The sequence below is a fragment of the Eumetopias jubatus genome, unplaced genomic scaffold, assembly GCF_037043125.1.
Source record: "Eumetopias jubatus isolate StellerSeaLion01/CBP00866 unplaced genomic scaffold, mEumJub1_p1.0 scaffold_10, whole genome shotgun sequence".
Lineage (NCBI taxonomy): Eukaryota > Metazoa > Chordata > Mammalia > Carnivora > Otariidae > Eumetopias > Eumetopias jubatus.
In genome coordinates this window covers 119,791,658-119,811,226 of record NW_028274816.1, presented here as the reverse complement: position 1 = coordinate 119,811,226, position 19,569 = coordinate 119,791,658, and the positions used below count along the sequence as shown (strand labels likewise).

The 19,569-nt window shown below is 41.4% G+C and overlaps 1 protein-coding gene across 4 annotated transcripts in view; it reads left to right on the top strand.

Annotated features, from left to right (window-relative positions):
• The window catches only part of AP2B1 (adaptor related protein complex 2 subunit beta 1), a 122,156-nt gene that overhangs the window by 89,570 nt on the left and 13,017 nt on the right, over nucleotides 1–19,569 (top strand). For all 4 annotated transcript variants that reach the window (XM_028108999.2, XM_028108996.2, XM_028108998.2 and 1 more), the window contains 2 exons: nucleotides 17,853–17,937; nucleotides 18,883–18,969. In XM_028108999.2, coding sequence (XP_027964800.1) covers nucleotides 17,853–17,937; nucleotides 18,883–18,969 — 172 coding nt within the window. The remainder of the gene's footprint in view (nucleotides 1–17,852; nucleotides 17,938–18,882; nucleotides 18,970–19,569) is intronic.

Here is a 19,569-nt window from a genome sequence, read left to right as displayed (position 1 = left end):
TCATGCCTATGTCCTATCCTCCTATTTTCCTGACAGAGCTAGCTCAGAATTTGCTTTAATCAGAGTTCAGTGTTTACATTTTTTTTTTTTTTAAGATTTTACTTATTTATTTGAGGGGCGAGGTGGGGAGCAGAGAGAGAGGGAGAGGCAGACTCCCTGCGGAGCAGGGAGTCCCACCTGGGGCTCAGTCCCATGATCCTGAGATCATGACCCAAGCCAAAACCAAGAGTCAGACACTTAATAGACAGAGCCAGCCAGGCACCCCCAGTGTTTACGTTATTAGGACTGTACTTCAAAGCTGAGCTATGAAGTGTTATTATCTTTTTCTCCATAAAACTTGTTGTAAGTAGTTGGATACTTAACTGTTAATACCTGTCTCTTCTGGAGCGCCTGGGTGGCTCAGTCGTCAAGCGTCTGTCTTCGGCTCAGGTCATGATCCCAGGGTCCTGGGATCGAGTCCCGCGTCAGGCTCCCTGCTCAGCAGGAGGCCTGCTTCTCCCTCTCCCACTCCCCCTGCTTGTGTTCCCTCTCTCGCTGTGTCTCTTTCTGTCAAATAAATAAAATCTTTAAAAAAAAAAAACCTGTCTCTTCTTGTTTGCTTAATTTTTTTGTGTTTTTAACTATAATTCAGTCCCAACTTCTCATGAGATCAGACCCTTCAAAAAAGTCTTATCAGTTTCACTTTCTTGAAGTCCCCTCTGGAGTCTTTTGACCTGCTCTATTCTGGACTGATTTTCTTTTGTGTGAAAGATGGCTGTCATCCTGGGATCTCCCTTCATCATCACTCTGTGGTTCATTGCCTTCTCTCTTCTATGTTGGGTCTCCTATTATATGGTTCTTTTCTTTGATTACTGCCTCATTTTGATGAAAAACATCCTGCGGTAGCTTCCTGAGAATGGGTATGTAGAGAATAAAGTTTTTGAAGTTTCACCTGTTTTAAAATGTCTTCTTCATACTGTTTGACAGTTTCTGTATATCTAGGTTAGAAATCATTTTCCTTCTAGGCTGATGCCATTCTGATTCTTGATTTTTTTTTTTTTATGCGCTGTGTTCTTTCTCATTTAAAGCTTATAAGATCCTTTCTTTATCCCTCATATTCTGAAATTTCACATGATGTGCCTCTAGAGGTATCAGTCCCTTGTCACCCATTGTACTAGGTGACTCATTGGGCTCTTTCATAGTGGAAGCTTGTAGCCCTTGGTTCTGGGAATTTTTTTTTTTTTAACTTTTGTAGATCTCCCTTTATTTTCTGTTTCTCTTATTAGAAGTCTTGTCATTTGGATATTGACCCTTCTGAGCCAATCCCTGTTTTTCCCTCTTATTTTCCATCTCTTTCTCCTTTTGCTTTACTTTCTAAAAAATTTCTATGGAAAATTCTTAACATTACAAAAGTAAACAATAGTGTAATGAGTCCCTGTATACCATACCCATCATTGAGCTTCAGTGATTATAGTTAATATTGTTTCATCTACATCCCTGTCCACAGCCCTACTCCATAATATTTTGAGGCAAATCTCAGACATACCATTTCATCTGTAAAATTTCAATATATATCTTTAAAGCAGAAGGTTTCTCTTAAAAAATATAACCAGAATAATTGTTGTTCACATTAAAAAATTAACAAGGATTCCTTAACATGAAATACCCAGTGTCCAGGTTTCCAGTTATCTCAGTACCTCAGACTGTTTTGTTTGTTGTTACTGTTACTGTTTGTTTGAATCAGTAAAGTGCACATATTATGATGGCTTGATATCTCAATTCTCTTTGGCTACGCTGTTCATTATGATGAACACGAGCCATATGTGGCTATAGAAATTGAAATTAATTAAAATTAAAATAAAAATCTCATTTCCTCAGTTGTATTGGTCACACTTCAGATGCACATGTGGCTAGGGGTTACTAGGTTAAGCATTGTGGAAGCAGAATATTTCCACCTTTGCAGAAAGTTTTCTGGGACATTGCTGATCTGTGAGTTCCCTCTCTTTTTCTTTTATCTTTGGTTTTCAGCAGTTTAACCATTGTGTACCTAGATGTTTTCCTTGTATTTATCTGGCTGAGAGTTCACTGACCTTCTTGGATCTGTAAGTCGATAGTTTCTCCTAAATTTGGGGAAATTTTGCCATTATTTCTTCAAATTTTTCCTGCCCAGTTATCTCTCTTCTTCTGGAACTCTAGTTACACAAATGTTAGACCGCTTGATATTGTCCCTCAGATCACTGAAACTGTTCTTTTTATCTTCTTTCTCTTCTTCATACTGGATAATTCCTATTGATCTGTCTTCAAGTATACCAACTCTTTCTTCTGTAGGCCACAGCCTTGTGTTAAATTCATCCACTATAATTTTCATTTCACATGTGGTACTTTCATTTCTAGGATTTCCATTTGGTTCTTTGCTAAAAGTCCGCACCTCCTGAGTATGGAGTACTCAGGAGTACAGTTGGAGAAACCTGTTTCACACCCTACTCTCCTTCATCCCATCTCTACCCTTTGGCCATCCCTTGGACCTAAGGGTATGCCTACTGTCCCCCAGGAAAAATGATTAGTAGAAGTACCTGCAGCAGGCCCTGAAAACAGTGTTAGGTCTCTCTGCCAGTAGATTTTGTGTGTTCTCTCTGGGCATATCTCTTTGGTCCTGATGATGATTCTGTCCATGGGTTGCAGGGAGGCCAGAGGAGGTTCAGAGTGTGGCTTTCTAAACCAAGAGACCCAGGAACAGAGCTCCAGTTTACTCATCACTGAGGGCAGCTGGAATCCTCTGTGTCAGTACTTTCACGTCTGTCTTCTTGGGCTGGCTTAATTCTTCCAAAAATTATCTTTGACTCTCTGGTCTAGAGTATAAAGGCTTTCTGCCAGCTTTTTGGCAGCTAAATTGGGAACGATGGCTGGAGAGTCTCAGCATTCATTATGCATAAATTCACTGAATCCACCACCCCTCAGCCATGCCTGGCAGCCCCTTCAAAGTATCATGTATTTTATCCTCTAAAAGAATTAATCTTCCCCTTTTTTGCTGAGGGGCTAAGGTAGCACAGAGTGGTGGTGGGGATCTGGGACTCCAGCAGCATCTTAATCCTTTTTCTTCTGACACTCCGTCCCTACATTTCCCCTCCATACAGTTCCAGACATGCTGCCAGTCGGAGCTTTGGAGAATTGTGGTGGTGCTGCTGATCCATGTCTTTTGCGGACGCCAAGATTTTGTTGCTGTTGTATTTTTTTCCTTTCCCATCTTTGTAATTTATACCTTTAAATTTTTTTTCTTTAATTATGGCAGAAATTCTTTCAGGAGAAAGAAATTTTCATTGTGATTTTCAGTCTACTCTCTTTACCTGAAAGTCTGATAGCACCTTTATAAAAATTCTTCCTTCTATAATTGGGAGCCTTAGAGGTAAACCTATGGATAAAGAATTGGGTTTTTCCTGTATATGGTGTTTCTTATTGATCACATAAGTATTGTTTGATAGGAGGATGAATATTAGCGAAAACGTTTCATGGTTTTTTTCTTTGAAGGTCTCTTCTAAAACAACTTCTTTCATTTTAAACTTTGAATGATTAGGGCAGAAAGTGCTGAAGATCGCAGCTGCAAAGAACACAGTCTTACAGTCCTATTTATTCATACCTTTAAGATCTTAGCCAAAAGGCTTTTTTTTTTTTTTTTTTTTTGCCAGTGTATGGCCTTGAGAAAATTCTGTCCCTTGCTACTCCTACATTTGAGTCCCAGCCTGAGACAATCAGTTGCAGATGGTGCCTGTCCCTGATATTTCATGGCTTACATATGTCAGTTCACACTCAGAAAGCCCACAGCTGTGGCTATTATACCAGAAAAACTGATAAATGCTTCCAAATGGAAGATCTTTTCAACAGCTTCCATCAGATGAAGCTAACCAGCTTGGCATTTGCTGAGTTTTCTTGACTGTTGTGCAGGCCAAACAAGTTCAGTGTTAAAAACCTCCTTTGGTCTCCCAGAATCCACCGTTGAGGACTGTGCACTCTGATTGCTTTTATGGGACCGCATGCTGTTTGAATAGCTGTGGAGTCCTTGAAGTGGTGGATTTTATGGGAACTATAAGAGATTCCCAGGTTGGACAGATAGATCCAGTGCTGAAAATAACCCCTGTAGACAGGACAGAACCTGAAATATTCCATTAGCAATATGTAGGTCATGGAGGCTTGGTTATGAAGGATGAAAACATGTTACTACCAAAGAAAGAGAAAATTACTTTCTGTGATTGTTGCTTCAAATTTGATGTACTTTTCATGTCTTACCTGAGAAATTAGAGTATCTTATATACTATATATTGCTTTTTTACTAGGTTATCCCTGTTGAGAGTACTCCTTATCCTTTTTATTAAGGTAATCAAGATTCTACTAAGCAATATCTTTTGTCTTTCAGTAACCTGCACTCAACTACTGGCTTCTGAGACTCTCTTTTAGGATATATCTATTAATAGCAACTACCCTGTTTGAATAAACACCCGTAAGCAGTAGACAAGAATTCAGTATTTCATAAGCAGAGGTGGTCCAATGGATTGTAAATCTGGCGTCAATGGCAGCACACAGTTGTTCCTGAAATCCAGAATTCAGTTCTCAAAACACCCAAGCTTGGGACCTAGTTCCTCATAAAAAAAAAAGGGGGTCTCTGAGATCAGATTACTCAAGTAACAGAGGCCCAAGTTGCAAATCTTGAGCAAATAATGAATTTCACACAGTAGTTCTAAAGTGGTAATGAAAGTGATTTGTGGGGCGCCTGGGTGGCTCAGTTGGTTAAGCGACTGCCTTCGGCTCAGATCATGATCCTGGAGTCTCGGGCTCCCTGCTCAGCAGGGAGTCTGCTTCTCCCTCTGACCCTCTTCCCTCTCGTGCTCTCTATCTCTCATTCTCTCTCTCTCAAATAAATAAATAAAATCTTTAAAAAAATAAAAAATAAAAAAAAGAAAGTGATTTGTGGGCTTTTATCTATTAAAATCCCAGCTGTCTTTATATCATGATGGTAAGTTAGGAGTCGATGATGAAAAATGGAATCCATTTTGTGGTTTTGATTTGATAAATAATTGGAAAGTAGATGTAACCATGTGATCTTTATGCAGCAGGGGACTTTGAATTCTGAATAAAAAGGTACCTCTTTCTAGTCCCTGTGTTCTCATTATGGCTGATAATCTTTATGCAAAGCCTTAAAGCTTTACAGTACCTCATGAGCTGGAATTAAAGAGAGCTCGCTGGGATTTTTCTTAGCTGGATTGAAGCCCACTTGAGAGCCATATCCTGCCCCCTCATTCATATTTACACTCATATTTTGCTGTAGCATCATGTTCAGTGAGATAGAAGAATTTGCTTTCTTCACAATTTTTATGTAGGAGTTATGCAGAGGCTTCAAGGTACTGAGGTCCATCCACCTTGAAAATAAAACTTTCAAGCTCTATTTCTTTTTTCTTTTTTTTAAGATTTATTTATTAGAGAGAGCAAGAGGGGGAAGGGGCAGAGGGAGAGGGAGAGAATCTCAAGCAGACTCTGTGCTGAGCGGCAGAGCCCACCGAGGGGCTCCATCTCACAATCCTGAGATCATGACCTGAGCTGAAACAAAGAGTCAGACACTTAACCGACTGAGCCACCCAGCCCCAAGTGCTATTTCTGATCGAGTTTACCCTATATTAGCAGTGATGACATCTCAACATCTACGTGAATACTAATGATTTACTACCCTAAAATGGTCTGTTCATCTTGAAACTGTTAAAAGTTATTTATATTGAACTAAAATATGTCTTCCTTTAAATTCTATGTGTAGATCCTAGTTCTATAGCTTGTGGTTTTATAGAACAAGTTTCTCTCTGAATCAAGGTTCATAGGGCCTGAAAATTAGGTGAGCCTATAATGAAAATATATTGTCTGAATTCATTTTCTCTTTCAGTCCACTTCAGGAATGCCTAAATTTATGGAAGGACATTTATTTGTGTGCACTGCAAATAGTTGCCAGTTTTATTGTTCTAATTTTAAGTAGAAAAGGTGGTTAGAAATAGAGACACTGGTAAATGTACTTAGAATCAATTACAGTTTGGAGATGAAGGAAAATATTATTTTTGAGAAGTGTGTGAATAAATGGTGGTCCTTGGTGGGGTAACAGTGTTCCTTTCCAGGAGCCATTGAAGGAGTCAGAAGGCTGAAAGCACAAAACTTCTCAATTCCATGGCTCATGCTCCTGAGAATGATTTCTGTCCCTTCTATGTCTGATCTCTTGCTCCAGTAAAACTAGTCAGAGCTGGCATCTGCGCATGGTGTTCTGCCTGTGTGCCCGGGCATCTTGGAACCTGTCTGCCCTTCTTTTGTCCGCGTTAAGGCTCGATAATATAGTGGGGCAGAGCATAGGCACAACTGTGAACCCGTTTGATTTCTGATTTGCTGCTAACTAATCTGAAACTCTATGTTGATTACCTAGAACCTAGTTTAGGTTCTAGATCACTTTTAGCCTAGGATTTAAAAATGAGTAATGTTCATTCTCTCTCATTACTGAGGTCTGAATTTCCATTGGGTCTTCTGTCTTATGACATACCAGACTGGGGTGTGGATTATCTAGTCACTTTAACTGGTAGTTTACTAGTCCTGTCTTCACTGTTTTGTGATTCAGTGCAGTATGTATTAAATTTAAGTTTAACAGTAAGGCCTACAAAGCAAACAGTTCATGCCATCGCAGCAAATAGTATTCTGAGAGGCAGCAGCTGCAACCAAGGGCACATCAGCCAGATCTCTCAAGGAAAAGAGAAAGTGGTGCCTTTAAGGTTTAGAGCCTATATAGATCTGGCAGAACCTGTTTAAGGTGAGACCATAGGGTTTAGGGAACTGTCAGGCAGGCTGAAAGGCCTATGAAAATATTGCTGGCTGTTTTTGGCAACTGAAACTGGATAGAGTCATTCTGTTGTAGGCTGCTGGAGGAAGAGAGAATTTGGGGTTTGCAATTGAGGTTTCTGGATAGTAACCAGATTGGTCAAGATAGTATGGCAGGTGGGTTCTATATTGGCCGAAAGAGATCACATTTACATTTGCTGTAAGTTTCTGATTTATTTTGGGACGCCTGGGTGGCTCAGTTGGTTAAGTGTCTGCCTTCAGCTCAGGTCATGATCCCAGGATCCTGGGATCTGGGATCGAGTCCCACATCAGGCTCCCTACTCAGAGTGGAATCTGCTTCTCCCTGTGCCTGCTCGCTCTTGCTTTCTCTCTTTCTCTCTCTAATAAATAAATAAGAAATCTTAAAAAAATAGTTTCTGACTTATTTTGCCTGACATCTAAAACTTCTTAAAAATGTGGGAGCTACCTGCAGCAGGAACAGATGCAGTGGATCTTAGCATTATTTCCCCTTGAGCCAGGTTCCTTATGAGGCACACAGCTGCCCTCTCCAGTGACCCTGTCCACATAGGCATGGTTCTATCAGAGTTACGATGACTGCTTAATTTTTGCTATGCCACTGCCCTGTTAGAGTCCCGCCAATTTGGAGGAACTTGCACTGATTTTTTTTTTCTAATTGGAAAAGCCCAAATCCCAGCAGTGTTTTCTAGGGCCCTTTGTGATCTAGCCATGCCTTTCCTCATCAATTGCATCTGGCCCACCTTTCCTACTCCACTGTGGCCACACCGGCTCCCAGGCTGACCCTCAGAGAGGTACCCTGCCACCACAGGGCCTTTGAATTTGCTGTTTCCCATGTCTGGAATGTTCCTTTTCCCAATCTGCATGTCTGCATGGCTTACTTACCTTCTTCAGGCCTTTGCTAAAATAATACCTTTTTAACAAGTCTTCTTCTCTCTTATCCCAGTATTCTTGACCCTCCCTTACCCTAATTTTTCCCCAGAGCACTTATCCTTGTTAAATACTGTTTAATGTGCTTATTCATTATCACCTCCACCTCCTCTCCCACTAGAATGCAAACTAAAAGGGCAGCAGTTTTTGTCTCTCTGGGTTTTTTCTGCACTGGTATTATCTCCCAGTGCCTGGAACAATAACAGTGCCTGGCACACAGTACTTAAATATTTGTTGTTGAATGAACTTTTTGTTTTCATTTAAGGAATTGTTTACAAATATCAGATGCATGTGGTTCTTGAACCAATCTCAGCAAGGCCATCTCCTCATCTTAGCAAGCAGAGTATCTCGACACTGTCTCTGCCTGTTGTTTCTCAGTGGCCTTATAGCCTACCCCTTCACTCTGATTTAACACCCTTTTACCTGGGTGGGTCTGGCCCTGGTCCCAATTTTTTTTTTTTTTTAAGATTTTATTTTTAAGTAATTTCTGCATCCAGCATGGGGCTTGAATTTACAACCCTGAGATCGGGAGTCACATGCTCCACTGACTGAGCCAGCCAGGTGCCCCTCAGTCCCAACTGTACTCTGAGGACTACAAGTTCAAATTCGCGCCTGGGTGGCTCAGTTGGTTGGTCAACTGCCTTTGGCTCAGGTCATGATCCGGGAGTCCCGGGATTGAGTTCCACATCGGGCTCCCTGCTCAGCGGGGAGTCTGCTTCTCCCTCTGATCCTCTTCCCTCTCATGCTCTCTCTCTCTCTCAAATAAATAAATAAAATCTTTAAAAAAATTTTCATTTTCTCTCAAGTGGGCAAAATAAACATTAGAGTCTGTTGCTTCTTTACTCTGTTCATCAGTATTTGAAGGGGCAGGAGCACAGCACATTAATGGACCCTAATTCAAACATTGGAGATAACTAGGAAAATAGAGTATGTTACTGTTCTAATATTTGGAGAACTTTTTCTATTGCGAACCTATGTCTGTGTGCCACTTTATTTTTTTTAAAGGACTTTTTTTTTTTTAAAGATTTTATTTATTTATTTGAGAGAGAGAATGAGGTAGAGAGAGAGCATGAGAGGGGAAAGGGTCAGAGGGAGAAGCAGACTTCCTGCTGAGCAGGGAGCCCGATGTGGGACTCGATCCCAGGACTCCAGGATCATGACCTGAGCCGAAGGCAGTCGCTTAACCAACTGAGCCACCCAGGCGCCCTGTGTGCCACTTTAAATAAAACAAATTGCCACCATGCAACTATTTATTAAACTGCTATCCTAATTGCCTAAGACTATTTTGGATGGTATTTTCAGAGTAAATTTAGAAGCTAAAGGGTGCTCTGTAAGTGTCTTAGGGCCTCAGAGAAAACCAAAATCATTTGGATGCCTGATAGGAATTAGAGCTGAAACAATTCCTTTTTACCGTGAGACTAGAAAGAAGCCTTTTTCATAATCCTGATAGACACAAAGCTACAGGGAGACAAATTTTAATAGGAAGAGCAAAAAAGGTTGTCTTTTGCCAATAGATATTCATTGTATTTTGTTGCTCCATTCTTCTCTAGAAAACAGTTTTTTCAAATACTCAAAACAGTCTAACTTTTGCCTTTAAAGGGAAAGAGAACGGTAAAGAAAATTTCAAAAGTTAATGGTCTAGCACTTCCCAATTCCAGAATTTTTGCACTTGCTATCAGAAGAGTTTACTTTGGTAGGAATGGGTGTGGCTGTTTATCAAATCAGAGATAAAGGAGTAAAAGGGTGAGACCCCTCTAGGCTGACATCCACTGTGGCGTGAGCTGTCACGAAGCTGGCGCCGTGCTTTGGCCCGACCTGCGGTGCCTGTGGCTTGAGTGACCGCCACACATAGCCTGCTTTTTCTGCCTCCACATGGTCATCTTGTGTGAACATTGTGACCTACCCACCTTGTTTCCAGATGGCTTTGAAGGAGAGGGGTTTCTTTTTTAAAGCAGTACTTGAGCGTCTGGTTTAAGTTTCAAAAGAATTACACAGTTCGATTCCAGGTCTAACGCCGCCACCGCTGCTTTGCCTGGGGGTCTTCCAGTGGACAGCCGTCATTCTGATTTACCCCTGCCCACACGAGATTTGGGCAGTTTAATCCAAGAGTCTTTTAAAGCACCATCTTAGCCGTACCACTTTACAGTCTTCATCTTCTCTTTGGTGTTCTGGAGATTTAAGTTGGCCTGCGTTCTAATCTGTTCTAATTTGTGGTGTAAACTCTTTGGGAGTTTTTTGAGATTGAGATTAAGCAGATCTCCTGACGGGATGGGGACCACAGGAGGAGTCCTGGTGATTTTGGTTTCTTCTCACCTCCTTTCAAAACAGGGCCTCCTAAGAGAGCTTGGCTCTCAGGATCTCACTGCTGTTCTAAAGGCCCGTAATTACATATGCTACTAGAGGATTTACAGTTTAAGAGCTCATCTGGGGGTCTGTTCAGAGCTTTCCTTTCCCTTCTAAGAGCTATTTGAACACGGAACCTTCAAATGCTGGAGTGCATGTTGTTGCCCAAGAGGGAATTAGAGACACGGCACCACTGCTTTTAGCAGGAGATGGAGAACCTGTCACATTTTCCCTGTAAACAGTTCCACTGTCCACGCACTCTTAACAATGAGGAGGTCCTCACCTTTTGAGGGTAAGCAAGTATGGCTTTTATCTGTGATACACACCAGGTTGTTACTGTTCAAGGGCTGCTCAGTGGCCAGGTAATCCCATCTCATTTGTTGGGTGGAGTAAGAAAGAATATATAGCTAAAGGGTTCTTGTTTGAATCTCCCTCTTGGAAGTAAACTAAAGAAAGATGCTGTTCAAGTTCAAAATTTAATTAGCATCAGAAGGAAAGTAAATGGACACTTTCTGTGGCAGGTCTCCTGATTATTTCTGCTATATTTTTCACTGTAATTTCTTTTCTCCTTTATTTTTTTTTAATTTTTTTTATTGTTATCTTTTCTTCTTTAAACTTCAGTTTCTGAGAAGTCTCAGTTTATTGGTCAGTGGAGTTTGAAATGGAACACCATGTTTATACTAAAGATGGTAGATACTTTTTTGGCATTGACCAGGAATGTAGAACTACAGCTAGCAGAAAGAGTTACTTCTGCTTGAGTTTCAGACGACATACATCACACAGTTCTGTGCCATTAAAAACCTGTCACTCAGAGCCATTCCCCCAGGATCTGTGGACTAGGTGGTGTAGTGCTTAAAACACATCTGAATCATCATTCCTCAGAGAACTGGAGATGGTTGGCGTCACTGCCTTGGTCCTAGCTTGGACCAGCCTGCAAATAATCTTTCCAAAAGCTAAATGGGGAGGAGGAATGAAAGAAAAAAATATTCTTCAGAGACTTGGAAAGGTCACGAGTGACGTCATGGAAGAGTAGATGATACACCCTCAGAGGTGAGCTGTGTGCCATTTGCCTGGGTTTTTCCTGTATCAGTGCCTCCTGCGCTTCTTTCTGGCGAGAGGCCGCACTTACCAGAGTTCAGGCTGAGTTCATCTCGTACCTTTTTATAGTACTTTTGAGTACACTGGAACAAGGTTAGAATATTAATTGAGGCTGTTCGTCTCCAGCTGTGCACCATAAAGAGGCTGCAGCTACTGCAGCAGGCTGCCTATACTGTGGAAGGAAACTAATTGCTGGTTACAGGCTGGAGCTGACAGACTGCACTTTCCCCAGCAGCCACTGAAAGTAACTTTTAAAAATCATTATTACTATTAAGCATTTATAGCCTGCTCTTATGTTTTCCAAGTGCCTCATAATCATTTCTACTTGCTCCTCCTATTGATGTCCCTGAGAGGCAAGTTCATATTGTTATGGCCACATGTTGCACCTGACAGAGCAGAGGAATAGAGGATTAGGTCATCTGCTCTTTGGTACCATCTGTGATCTGCTTTAGGCATCCTCCAAGCAGAAGCTGAGGTGTGCATTCTGTTCCTTTGCCCATTGAATCCATTTCTTCACTGCTTGCCCTTAACATGGTGTGTATTATGGCTTTTATACTTTCTTGATGGAAACTTACAGGAAGAAATGTATTTTACACAGTACTCACACACAACACATAAAGCTGAAACAGTTTTGGGAAACATCACTTAACTCTTCATGAGATGCACTATGATACTTTCCATTTTATTTTTTTAAAAGATTTATTTATTTATTTTGAGAGAGAGAGAAAGAGAGAGTCTTAAGCAAACTCCCCACTGAGCGTGGAGCCTGACGCAGGGCTCGATCTTACAACCCTGAGTTCACGATGACTTGAGCCGAAATCAGGAGTCAACGCTTAACTGACTGCACCATCCGGGTGCCCCTCTATTTTATTTTTTTATACCAGTTTCAACCCACTGTATTAATTTTAAGAAGCATCACTTGGTCATGATCCACAATTTTTATTTTTATTTTTATTTATTTTTGTTTTTTTAAAGATTTTATTTATTTATTTGACAGAGAGAGACACAGCGAGAGCAGGAACACAAGCAGGGGGAGTGGGAGAGGGAGAAGCAGGCCTCCCGCGGAGCGGGGACCCCGATGCGGGGCTCGATCCCAGGACCCTGGGATCATGACCTGAGCCGAAGGGAGACGCTCAACCGACTGAGCCACCCAGGCGCCCCAAATATATATATATATATATATTTTTGAAGATTTTATTTATTTTTGACAGAGAATGTATAAGTGGGGGAAGCAGCAGGCGGAGGGAGCACAATTTTTAAACACATTGCTAGGAGGTACTTGAAGCGAAGAATACACGTGGCACGTTTTTCCTGGAGCATCAGTCTTACTCAAAGGTAAAGGGATAAACACATTTTCATATTAAAACATACAGATGCATTGTGGAATAGCATGGAACTTCAAAGAAATTTTGTTCTCATGGTGGGCTACTGCATATTATACCCCCAATTCTGACCCTTCCCGCTACTTCCACCCCAGTATATACGTCCATACTTTCCTCTTCTATTAAGGGAGGTATGCTAGAAAAAACTTGAAGTATTGTCCTTTTGGACACTTTAGACCAAGTTTATGTTGTCTGAACCTAAATGGTTTTCAGATAGTTTGAGTAGTATATTTTATAGTTAACGTTCTTACTGAGTGCTCTGTACCAGTCACTGTTCTAGAAACTCAGAATACAGTAGTGAACAAGAGACAAAAACCCCTTCTCTCATAGCATTTATATTCTACTAGAGGTGGGGTATATATGACACAGGGACAGGTGATAAACCAGCGAATAAGTAAAATAGTATGTCAGATGAGGGCAGTGGAGGAAAAATAAAGCAGAAACTGGGATAGGCAGCCCTGGGGTTAGAGATCGGGTGGTGTGATTTTATAAATATGTTGGTCATGGAAGACCTGTGTGGAAAGATAATATTTGATTAAGCAAAGCCCTAAAGGAGGCTGGGAATGAGCCGTGCAGATTTCTGGAGGGAGAGAATTGCAGACAGAAGATACAGCAAATGCTCAAAGCCATGAGATAGCAGAGTACCTGTTAACGTGCAAGGGAAAACAGCAGGCCCCGGTGGCTGACATGGAGCTAGCAGGGAGAGAGTCACAGCACATAACATCAGAGAGGTAATAGGCATCATATTATAGGCAATTGTAACTTTGGGTTTTATTCTGAGTGAGATGGGAAGTCATTGGAGGTTTGAGCAGAGAGGTATTTATGAGCTGACCCACATTTTAAAATCCCTCTGGCTGCTGTGTTGAGAATAGCCTGGGGAAGCTAAGTGTTACAGGGGATGGAGGAGGTAGGTGCAGAAGCAGGGGGACTATTAGAGGGCTTTGTGGTATTCTGTTTACTGTGTTTGGAAAGACAGCAGGAGGTTCTGTTTAGGGATGGGAAGGGAGATCAAGAAATTGCTTTGGGACATGTTTATTTTGAGATATTAGTTATCCAGGTGAAGATACTAAGGCAGTTGGTATATATATGTTCTGATCGATTTCCCGTAGGCAAGCTAGGCATTGATTTTAAAGCTCTCGGAAAGTAGTTCTCCAGCTTGTCTGGATTATGTCTTTCTATTCTGTAACTATTGGGATGGTGAATTTCAAAATAAGAAAACTCTGAAGCAATCTATATTACACTCCTTAAGGCTGACTCTTTAAGGTTCTACTTGAGAGGAGCTGCCATCCAGGTTAGAATTGAACTGGCTTCATACTGTGTTTTTCTCTTGATTCTTTTTGGCCTAAACTCCTAAGGAGTGATTGGCATATCCTTGGAGAATCTAGTATTTGGGTTGTGATTTACTACCTATGTTATTCTTAGCATTGAGATGTTATTTTAGCTCAGAGATTTGAAATAAAAATAGCTTTTATCTGTCATCCCTGCCTCGTTGAGTTCCAATTTGCCATTTTAGTGGGATTATGTTATGCATACAGATGATAATAGAGGTAGAAAAGGGGTTGGGAAACCAGTGTTTCATTCCATTTGCTCAATATCTTCCCCTTAATTTCATGCAGCAAATATTTATGAAGCTGCTAGGATGCCAGTGAAAGTGAGAGCCCCTGCACTCGGAGCTCATTATGTTGTGGGTGAGGCAGATGTAAATAGTTATTTTATCTTGTGCTAGAAGTGTATGCATGGGGTGCTGTGGGGAGAGATTAGAGTTTTCCTGAGAAATCTTAAGCTTGAACTGAATCTTAAGATTAAATAGGTGTTTTTCAAACAGCTGAAGCTTCAGGAGAATGAATATATTAAGCAGATAGAACAACATGTAAGAAGGCACAGAGCTGTGAGTTTCAGTGTTTGGGGAACAAGAAGTAATTTTGATATGGCTGACGTTAAGGAACTAAGCTGGAGAGGTGGGCAGGGGCCAGATCCAAGAGAACCATATATTCTTGAATGAATGCGGTTCTAGCCAGGAGTAAAACTTTGAGAGCTACAAAAGAAGGGAAGTGCCTCTCCCAGAGTGACCCGTGCTGTTGATCCTATAAAGAGATATTTTACGAAGGACACAGTAGCAAGGAGAATCATTAGGCCAACACTTTGCTAATAAGCTTTTTTTCCCTCCTCTCAACTGGTCCCTTTTTAACATAGCAGTAGTACTACATTGGAGCTCAGCATTTGAGCACATGTAAGATTTCACTTACGTCTAAAATGGTTATCTTTTATTATTAAAAATTCTGAATAAATAGGTAAAAGAGATGGTGAACGAGGGAATTTTTCTTTCACAAACACTTGTTCTATTACTTTCTGTAAGCCAAGCACCATTCTCAGTGCTTCGTTGCAGATGTTAACTCACTCTTCTCCTAGCAGCCCGTGCATTGTCTCCATTTGCAGACAGGACCCTGAGCTGAGGACCGCTTGCCCAAAGTCACACAGCTAGTAAGCGTGCCGGGGTCAGAATTTGAAATCAGGTGGTCTGGTCTGGTTCCCAAGCCACTGTGTCTGCTGCCTCTGATTTGGGTGTCCCAGCCTCTTAGAATTATTCTAGAGCAGAAGTCCAGGGGTATAGTCTTCAGGATGTCCTGGAACCCCTGATTGTATGTTAAAATGTTGCATGAACATTTTTCAGGAAGAGGGTCCACAACTTCTATTTGTCAAAAGGGTCCCAGGCCAGAATGATATAGTACTACTCACCTAGAGGAGTTTTTCATGTCTTTTCCCTTGTTAAAGAGCTCCAATTAGAAGAAGGATTCCCTCAAAAGAACAAGATACTTACAAGCCTATTCAGACTTCTTGGCTGACATTGTTCTAAATTAATTGCTTATCTGGTTGATCTTCCTAGGGACTTTTTCCAAAATACACACACCAGGTCCCAGATTTAGATTGTTATTTACATGGGATGAAGCCCTGGCATCTGTTTTGAAAAATCTCTCCAGGTGATTCTAACATGTCTTTGATTAAGAACCACTAGTATAGAGGTGCCTGGGTGGCTCAGTCGGTTAAGTGTCTGCTTTCGGCATCATGATTCCAGGGTCCTGGGATTGAGCCCCGTGGCAGGCTCCCTGCTCAGTGGAGAGTCTGTTTCTCTCTCCCTCTGCCCCTTCTCTCACTTGCTCACTCTCTCTCAAATAAATAAATAAGAATCTTAAAAAAAGAATCACTAATATAATCCCCTGAGGGACAAAGATGATATTTTCTGTACTCTTCATTGTATCTCAGATGCTTGGGACATAATAAACCTTAATGAATGTTTGAATGAATGGCACATTGTGAAATAGACTGCTTTATATTCAAAGATGATAGTAATAATCACTTGGCATTTCACATAAGACCTTTCTATAACCCAGACAGGCTCACCTACACCACCCAGTTTTCCCTTCTAAATACCCTTTACAGAGCCTGGCACTACCTCAAGATCTTCTTGGTGCCCTTATTTGAAGTAAGAGTTCTCTCATTGCTGAGTACCGGATGAATTAGAGAATACCTCTTTCCCGGCAGCCCACAACTGATACAGATCTTTCCAAGTGGTGCTCTAGTGCATCTAAAAGGATGTTTGAAGACCTCTTCCCAGGGGTTAGTTACTCTGCTTATATTTACCAGACTCAAGCTTTTTGAGAATCGTGCTGTCTCAGCATTTTGGGCATCAGATTATGGGACATAGGTCAGAAACTCCTGGGGGATTGGTAATTGAAAAGCACAAGTTGCAAAGAAAGTAATTTGATGGGCTCTTCTGGGAGAGAGAAGAGAAAGATGGTGTCAAGTAGACATAAGCACGTTATGAAGAGGAAATAAAGGTACTATTGAAGCTGGGGGAGATGAGTTGATAATAAGCACAAAAGAACTGGAAGAACTTGAAAAAAGCATATTTGGATCCCATAGCCAAAGTTTTGAAAAGGGCTAGATGTGCTGTTGAAGTGTGGACATGGGCCCCTAAGGGGCAGGGGGATAGCACTTTTTTACTTTATTTGCTTAGAGCAAAATAAACAAGAAATAGGCATGGTTACCGATTATAGGACTTGCCCAGAGAAATGTTTTCCAGTGATGCCAAGAGCATAGATGGGAGAGTTATTGGTGACAGAAACCAGTGGGAAGTGGTGGTTTAGAGCAGTTCTCCTCCTCCTTTCCCTTCATACAGTCTGTGGTTTTTGTGATGTGCTGCAGTGGAACCTGCCTGTCTCTGAGCATATACACCAATCAGTGTCACCCCTGAATAAAAGTACTCAGTGTAGCTTTTTAGAACTACAAACAGCATGCTCTGAACTGAAGGGGCCGTGGTAGAATCGCAGCCTACCTAAATCAGAAGCTCGTATTGTGAGGAGAAAATGCATTTCTTCGCTTGTGGCTTTTCCTTCTTCTAGTCTTCAGATTTAACAACAGTGGTTGACCCAGCAAGCTTCTTCCAACTGTAGGGCTTAAGAAATAAGATTTTATAAGAGAAACAACTTTAGGGCACCTGGGTGGCTCAGTTAAGCGACTGCCTTCGGCTCAGGTCATGATCCTGGAGTCCCTGGATCGAGTCCCACATCGGGCTCCCTGCTTGGCAGGGAGTCTGCTTTGCCCTCTGACCCTCCCCCCTCTCATGTGCTCGCTCTCTCAAATAAATAAATAAAATCTTTAAAAAAAAAAGAGAAACAACTTTAAAACTTGTATCTGGGGCGGGGGTGGGGGCTGTATGGCACCATTTACTTTGGAAAGAGGAAGAAATAAAGGTTTAGAGTCAAATTTGCATTTGATCCTGGTTCTTCTGTGCACTAGCAGTGTGACCCTGGATGTTACTTAATCTTTCTGAACTTCCATTCCTCGTCTGCAAAATGAGAGGAGAATGACACCTACTTTGGGATATTAATGAGAATTAGAAATAATATCATTAATAGTACTTAATAAGTGGTAACAGGAGCTACTATTCATAACCATAGAAACAAACAATAACTGAATGGGTTATTCCGGGTGCAGAACTTGTGCCTTCAGTTTATCCCTCCAGGGGCTCCTTCTGGAAAGAGGTAGAGTTGCAGTTTCTCAGAGTGCTCCGACAGTGGAATGAGTAAGGATGTGCTTTGCAGCGTATGGGCTGGTAGGTCTTGATCTGGGGAATCCTGCAACTGTCTAAAAGAGGAAGGAAATAAAGTGATATATTTCCAGACACAAACCACTCTTTCCCTCCTACCTCGCTTCCTATGATGTCCTAATTCTCCCTCGTTACTTTCCTGGCAGGTGGCTGTGAAAAACAATATTGATGTCTTTTACTTCAGCTGCCTCATCCCACTCAATGTGCTTTTTGTAGAAGATGGCAAAATGGGTAAGTACATCCTCCTGTCCTTCTGCCAAATATACCTTTGCCCTCCTCTGAATGTCAGGCAGAGCATAGCCCAGAAGTACAAGTTCTTTTGAGATTTTTTTTTTTAAAGGGAGTGGAGTAAGGCTGTTTTAAAAGTCTACTACTTGCTAATCATATTTGTTCTCCTGAGTCACAGTTGATCTTCCCTTGCTGTTGGTCTCTATATCACATTGCCAGTTATCTGAATAATCCAGTCACTCCAGCACAGAGTAAGTGGTTTGGTGACAAGGAGATGTGGATTTGAATCTCACCTTGGCTGTGTACTCGCTGTGTGATTGTGACAAGGTGCTTAACTTTTCTGAGTCTCCGTTTGCAAGTTTCCAAAGCAGAAATAGTTATTGTAAAAGCTGGATGAGATAATATATGCAAATTGAGCACTTAGCCAGCCCTGTACTAAGTTTTTACTGTCGCAAAATAAGAATTCAGTAGTTTGTAATAAACATTAATAATCCCTATGTGGTTGTTGACGTTTCTCTCTTCCCTTACTTATGAAACCACCATCTAATAAAACTCACTTATACTGGTACATATTAATTGTATTGGCACTTAATTGATTTGATTCTTACAGTGGCTCTTTGGGTAGGCAGGACAGATGTAATTACATATGATGAAATTAGGATCAGAAAGATCACAAGAGTTACCCAAAGTCATGAAATCGGAAAACAGTGGAGCCAAGACTAAACTCTAGATATCAACTTCTCCCGGTGTATGTTATTGCTGCTGATATGAGATTAATTGATGTGGAGTGTAGCACCTCTTCATAGCTAAGAATTGGCTCCTGTTCCAGGCCGCTCCTGGATATATTGTAAGAGCCAGCACTCCAAAAGAGAAATGATGTAAGGCACCAGAAATCAGAATATGGACAGACTGTGCACACCCTTCCTTTCCCTCTGCTTTCCCATACAGAGCGCCAGGTCTTCCTTGCCACATGGAAGGATATTCCCAATGAAAATGAACTTCAGTTTCAGATTAAGGAATGTCATTTAAATGCTGGTGAGTAATGACTGAATTTCATGTGCATCTTATTAGATATTTGAAAATTTTGTCTTAATTCTTCTTTCCACATCTACCTGTTTCTGGTGGTTGTATGGTAGATATTTGACTTGTAAACTTCTCTTTTAAAACTTCAGGTATTTTGATATAGGTACTAGATTACTGCCAAGCTAACAGATTTCAGAAACAAAGTAGAATGGGTCCATCTACCCAGTTCTTCAATAGTCAAACCCGTGTTCGTCGTGTTACGTGTATGTCGTTCTGTGAGCCTCGGGGGACTGAAGCGCCAGTTGAGGCTGTGCACCCTCCCGGAAATTAAAAGGACTCTCTCCTTCTGTATCAACCTGTGGTATTGGAAGAAAGGTGACTCTCTGAGATCCTTAGGTAGAATCTTGTGTTTGTTACTAAACAAAAATACATCATAGTTGATTAAATTAACTTTTTTTTTTTAGGGACGCCTGGGTGGCTCAGTCGTTGAGCATCTGCCTTCGGCTCAGGTCATGATCCCAGGGTCCTGGGGTCGAGTCCCACATTGGGCTCCCTGCTCCGCGGGAGGCCTGCTTCTCCCTCTCCCACTCCCCCTGCTTGTGTTCCCTCTCT